The following is a 6,958-nucleotide window of genomic DNA, read 5'->3' as shown; positions in this document are numbered from 1 at the left end:
CCAACTATTCTATCAAAAATGTATTTTTCATGAAAGGGGTTTCTGTTCTTGTCTCCTGTTTCCCCCTCAACAGAGACATCATCTAGTTTAAATCTTTCTTCTCATCCTTTTTGTCCTTATTTTCTTTTAGCGTTTCTTTTGACGATGAGGATTCTTCTTGCTTTCTTAAATCTCCTTCATGTGCTCTTTGATCGCTTGTTTGTCTATCATACCTGTATCCTCCTCTGCTCTGAAATCGTCCATATCCTCTATTGCTCTGTCTAAATCTTGGAGTATATTCATATCTTTGTTGATTTCTTTTTAGTTCATTCAGTTCCCGTTCTAAATCCTCCATTTTCTTCAAAAGTTTATCCATTTTCTCTTTGGACTCATCAATTTTTTGCAATGGTTGACATACCTTGATTCCATCTTTAACTTGAAAATCCTTTTCTGTTCTCCTTGGCGATGTTTCCAATTTTATTTCCATTTCTCTATTCTAGCTTTCCGTCAAAACTATCCTCTGATTCGTATGATGTCCTTGTCGATAATTTTATCTTTTCTGATTTAAGTCCTCTCCAAAATCTTTCCTTTAGATTTCTATCCTTTCTAGATCGTTCTATCTCTCCTCTTTCTAACGCTTGATTAAGCAATAATTCAATTCTTACTCCCTATTCGGAACATGATTCACTTATTTGTTGTTTAGCAGAGTAAAATTCATGAATGATAGAGTCTCCACTTCTGATGTTACCGTATATATCTTCCATTTTAGAAACGATTTCTTTTGTAGTTGCTGCTGGTCTTAATGTTTGCAACACCCTTCTTGCTGTTGAAACTACGGATGATCTTACCGCCTGTGCCAAAACATAATCTTGATATAATCCCGTTTCTATTGCACTTTCTACTTCGAGTTTCCATTCTTCGAATTGTGTTCCATCAAAGTGAGGTATTTGTGGTGTTCCTGATGATATATATGGCTTTCTTGTTGTGTTTCTATCTTTAAATAATGTCCCTTTGTTTCTACTATCTCTACTCTTCATATGTATTCTTTCTTCTAAACTCATCATTTCCTGTCTTAAAAGTTCCATCCTTTCTTGTACATCTCTATCGATATCATTATCACTGTCTTCGCCTTCAAACTCATTATTTCTCATATCTATTTCCAATTCAATCTTCTTCAAACTCTCTATTCTTTCCATCATTTTCATTTCTTCTTCTCTTTGTTTTTCTCGTTTCATCATCATCAGTCTTTCCTTCTCTTTCAATTGCTTTCTTTCCTTTTCTCTTTCAAAGTACTTTCTTTCTTCGCTTTCTCTTCTTGCAATTTCCTTCATTTCATTCTTTAATTTCTGCTCATATTCCTTCCGTAAATTCGTTTCGATTTCATTCCTCAAACGTCTCTCTAGTGCCTCTTGTTCATCTTGTGCTCTCCTTCTCAATAACTTTTCTTCGTAGTATTCTATTTCCTTATCTAATAATTCTTCATCTTTAAGTCTCTGTTCCGTATCCTTTTTCTCTCTCAACTGTCTATCCATTTTCTCTTTCTTCACTGAACATCTATCTCTTCTTCAAGCTTTAAGCATTTCAAACTCTGCTCTAACCTCTTTCATATATGCGTCAAATCTCTTATTCGTTCCTCGCCGTTTTATTGTTGTTACTTTCTCGATTAATCTTGCTGTTACTTAGCATACTTTCTATAGACTGGTCCATGACACTTTTGTCAATCTCATTATGAACTACAGCTTGTGTTGTTCCATAAGTCCGTTCTAACTCTTTCCTTTCATCTTCCTTAAAATGCTTACTATTTTCCATTTCATTTGAGAAGCTTGAATTACTTCTTATCTCGTGTGGGTCGAATTCAAATTCATCCAAAGTAGTGAAAAATACTTCATTCAGCTCCTCCTCATCTTTATCATTTTCAGCAAAATTCTCAGTACTTCCAATATTTCCTGTTTGACTTAATACTCTTCTTTGTGTATCAGCTTTCAGTTGTTCTCTCTGTTTTCTAATAATCTCTAACTCTTTTTCCATCAAATCAAATTCCAATTGTTCCTTTCTTTTCCTCTCCTCCTCTTCTTTAGCTGCTTCTCTTCTTCGTAACCTCATTTCTCTTTCAGATATAAATGACGCCATGTCTATTGGATGAAACTATCAAATAGTCAATATCTCTCTGCTTCCTTTTGATAAAGTTCAATCTAACAGCTCAGTAGATTACATTTAAATTCAAAATGCATTCGGAAAGGTCCAAAAACACAAGTCAACGTCAAATAACTTAATCCGAAAGAAAACTCCAAACAATCCTATATATATCAACCAATAACGAAATCAGCACTTCCAAACCAATAAAAATCACCAGATTCAATACCTATTTCCAACAAAACGTATTAATTCACCTTAACCCACAATAATACAAAATCACACGATGCAGTAATAAACCACAATAACACTCATCAGCATACCATTTCAAATACAAGCAAACAACCGAATCAACTCAATTTCAGAACCAATATCTACTATAATAAACACAATAGACAAACCTTCAAAATATCGTTTGTAACAATTTTGCTTTAAAGTAAAAAAAAAGAAACAACACTTGTACACATATACTTTTTAATGTATAAAGGTTTGGATAATTATCACAGTTACTACACAGTTACTGCCCCTTTAGTCCGTGTTTTTCCCGCGAAATTTCTTGGATATACACATGTATATATACCTTCAACGTATCGACCTGATTACTTCCCCTTCTGCTTCTCATCATTTACTGTAGTTCTACGTGCTTTACTCTTGGGCTAATTTAAATATTTATATTTATTTATTAATTAACCAGCCAATTAATGGAATGATGTTGTGGTGTTATAAGTATAACATGTAATAACTATCTGATATTAAAAAAACCTTAGGCAAATTGTAGGTTTCGAACCTCAGACCTCCCGGTCAATGGGCAAGTGTTCTTACCACTACGCTACGGAGACTCTTGACTTTCACACAATCAATAATCGTAATGGTCAATGATACCTCTTTTATGGGTCTTACGTTTAATTTACCTGTGAAGTATCTCTAAATAACACAAAATCACCATCTTTGTTTTATTTCTTTCAATGAACCAACCTTTACAAAGTTTGCAAAGACGAATAGTTTCACGCTACACGCAAAATCTTTTAAACATTCATAGTTTTGATAAATGTTTTTCAGAAGAAACAATATTCAAGTATCTGCCTACTTATTTATGAAAACTATAAAACATCAGCATCGTTCATAAAATAAATGCGTCGCTCTGCGAACTATATCCGCGATTCAACTATCAATGCATTGAAACGGTATTTTTTATATCACATTAAAATTTACTTCTTGTAATTGAATTACAAAAAGCAAATGTTATGTAAGTTTAATGGCAAGATATTATCTTGTATATTTCAATCTTTTATTGCAATGTTTGTGCAATAAGAGTAAGAAATAGTTAAACGTTTATATAACTATTATTTCCCAAACAAACAAAAAAAAAATATTTAAAAAAAAATATGGTCGAAAGTAGGGAGCGAACTCACACACTAAACAACTGACCAATACGGTGTGGACAATCCGTCACTTTAGATCACTCGACTATCGAGGAGATAGAGACATATTGGTATTGATTTCAGTTGTTATAGGAGTAATTGGTCAAAATGGAAGTTAATAACGAGGGGAGAAGAGTAAATTTTTCTTGTGGCCTCCTAATAGAGTAGAGCTTATATTACTGCAATATACGAGGGAAAAAGATGGAATTTCCTGACTTGTTAACGAAAACAAAACAAAATTTATACTTAAGACTAATGATGGCTATCAAAATATCTAGCCAATACCAACAATTTACTTATTATTTTCTGGAATATTATAAGTTACTTAATAAAAAGTTACTCAAAAATTTAAAATATATCAAAAACCTCAAGAAAATAACACTTTCTATATTTAAATCCACATATAACAAAACAATAATCACATGTATACACACTTATGTGTCAAAACTTAAAAACAATAAATATCCACAGTGTCAGAAATATCCATAGGAAATCCTGGTTATCGATGGTAATCCTTCCTGGTGGTGATGATAAGTAGTTCCATAGGCCTATGTTTACGGAATCCAACGTCGGAGATCTCAAATGACAGCTCAGGAGTAGGTACCATAAAGGACGTGTAAATCCAAAAAATAGATCAGATACGTGTAAACAAATACACGATTACCAGGTCAAAGGGATAAAATATCCAATAGAAAAACGTAAACGCTCTGACGTCACATGGTGTGTATTCAAACTGAATTTAAAAATATCCGTGTATATATAATACAATTAATATAAAACAATGTCCAATCCTAATTCCAAATCCTTACTGGGCGCCAGTTGTCACGGGGTTCACTCGTCGGTAGAGCTTATATTACTGCCGCAGCTGATAAGCTGTCCCGCGAAAACAACATTTATAATAATTTGATGGACAATCATGGGTCCTTTGGAATGGGTTGGAAACTGTGAAGTAAAAAGATATATCAAAGATATATAACAATATTTATTGAAAAGTTTACAATGTACGTCTATATATAATAAACTGTTAATGGTGAATGCCATGAATCAATATAATAACAAAGTACATGTATACAAAATATGAATGATAAATGAACGATGAGCTTTAAGATACATTAAGAAACATAGTTAATACGAATTACTTATACTTATTACTAAAGTTGCACAACAAAAATGTATCACTAACCTGTGAAGTAAAAAGACTATATTAAGATACATGAAAAGCAATGTACGTCTATATATAATAAACTGTTAATGGTAATGCAATGTAAGCATTGCATTCGTACACGGTCACAGGTTAGATAGAAAGCGACTTATTATTATGTAATAGTTATGAAGAAAAAAAAAAGTATAGATTGGAAAAGATAATTCGGCTACTGTATAGGTATACAGGAAAGGTTTATAGGACTGTTTTGACAATTGTAATAATAAGGGGAATTAAAAATAAAAACAACACGCATGATCTATTCAATTATTTATCTATTTAATATATTTATCAATTCAAACACATAACTCTTTTATTTTACAATTCACCCTACGACAATAGCTACTATCAGATATAACATCCTTTTATTGAAATACTACAATGTATATATTTCTGTTTGATAGAAATATATACAGAGAAGGAGTTCTCGTTCTTGAGGTACTTTTCCTTCTCTTGACTTATCCTACGATATCAATAAGAGTAAATTGAAGTAGCTTTCTTTCATTCATTCTGTCATATTTTTTTCATTTCGTTCCGATCCATTCATTTATTTATTTTGTTTTCATCTGTGATGGGGTAATCATGCTTTTAACGTGTATTTGAAGCTGTCAACCTTTCTGATCATGCAATCCTTCATGTCAACGACGAGTAATAATAAGAAACGTTGATCTGAATGTAAGAAACACTCAACGTGTATGTTGATTTTTACACACTTATGTTCAGGCACCTGCTGGCCACTTAATTTTGACCCCATCAGTTACATGTACAGTGATATACTACTGACTGCACAACTATTTTTCCTGTTTTTAGTCTTACCCATGAAAAGGTATGAGCTTTAAATGGTGTATAATATTATAAGGGAAATGTATTCATTAGGCAGGACAAAAGAAGATATCATAATTATGTATACACTATTATCACACATACTGATTATATTCCAATGAACATATGTCAAAATATACAAAAGGCACCTGGGGCGAAGACAAATCTTTTGTTGACAAAATACCTTCATTGTTTATTTTTTGGTTATTAAGAATTCATTCATTGTGGGTTTACAAAAATAGCCAGTACTTATAGAGTGGTTTTTATTCAAAGGAGATCTAATTTTATAGCACAAGTGTGACTTATGGTACAATTAAATTATTTTACACGATAACATACGTTGTTGGAACTGGAACTGGTCTGTTAATTTCCATTGTACATCACTTTAATTTTTTCTAAAAATACACCTTACTCTACAACACGCCGATCGTCTCTCCACCAATATCTCAAAACGTTGCTACAGAAATCCTCATGAATATAATTAATAATGATTGAAAAAAAATAAAAATAGATTAAATTAGTCTGTAATTAAGCATTCATTTTAATCATCGGGTAAATATTAAGATGTAGAAATTCTTTTATGGTAATTTCTTTATTTTTTCGCGAAAATCGCTTGTTCTCATATTTATTTAAACAGGCAATCCGCCAGTAACGTAACGATGGAGTTGATCATACTAATCATTGTTTTTTTGTATTCTAAGTAAGATAAGTATTTTTATTATATTACAGTAGATAACGTTCGATTATTTTTAAAAGAAATACTGAATGGACATTTTAATATCTAGATGGGGTATTACCGGAAGTGAAAATACAATGCCGATGAACACGACTCATATAACCGACAAAACCTAGTTCATTAGGATCGTTAAATAGCCGATATTTAGATACTGCGTTAGGAACTCATTTCACAACAAATACACTGTAGAAGGATATAAAAAACGTTTTGATATTTCGATCGTGTTCTCATTTTTATTCTTATGCACTTGTATTTCCCTTGTCGACCTATAATCCACGAGACATATAAATATCACAGTAATGTCTTACAGATTGGCTAATGTCAATATTATTGGCCATACATTTGATTTTATACGCATCACTTTGATGTATGGTCGAGTAATATTGTCATATTCTAGATAAACACATGTTCGTATTATATTTACTACCAATATCATTAATAGTGTTTCTATATAAATAAAAGGAAGATACCATCTTTTATTGCTTGATTCTATAAGTGGATGTGAACTTTTTAATACAGCCAATAATCAAAAGAACATACAAATGCATAGGCACAAAGGATCAGACATTTCGGTGTAATATTTTTAACAAAAATCCGAAATATGCAAGGTACATTTTACAAGATACGCATGTATGAGGGATGTTTACAATAAACGGAATTCAAAAA

The 6,958-nt window shown here is 31.9% G+C and overlaps 1 protein-coding gene across 1 annotated transcript; it reads right to left on the bottom strand.

Annotated features, from left to right (window-relative positions):
* Positions 1-647: 647 nt before the first annotated feature.
* Positions 648-1,511, bottom strand: LOC132745051 (calponin homology domain-containing protein DDB_G0272472-like). Its single transcript, XM_060733886.1, has one exon. It carries the CDS (start codon positions 1,509-1,511, stop codon positions 648-650), a length of 864 nt encoding a protein of 287 aa, XP_060589869.1.
* Between the last annotated feature and the right edge of the window lie 5,447 nt (positions 1,512-6,958).

Source organism: Ruditapes philippinarum, unplaced genomic scaffold (assembly GCF_026571515.1).
Source record: "Ruditapes philippinarum isolate M1 unplaced genomic scaffold, ASM2657151v2 ctg2578_1_1_1_1, whole genome shotgun sequence".
NCBI classification, from domain to species: domain Eukaryota; kingdom Metazoa; phylum Mollusca; class Bivalvia; order Venerida; family Veneridae; genus Ruditapes; species Ruditapes philippinarum.
This window is presented reverse-complemented; position numbering and strand designations above follow the sequence as displayed.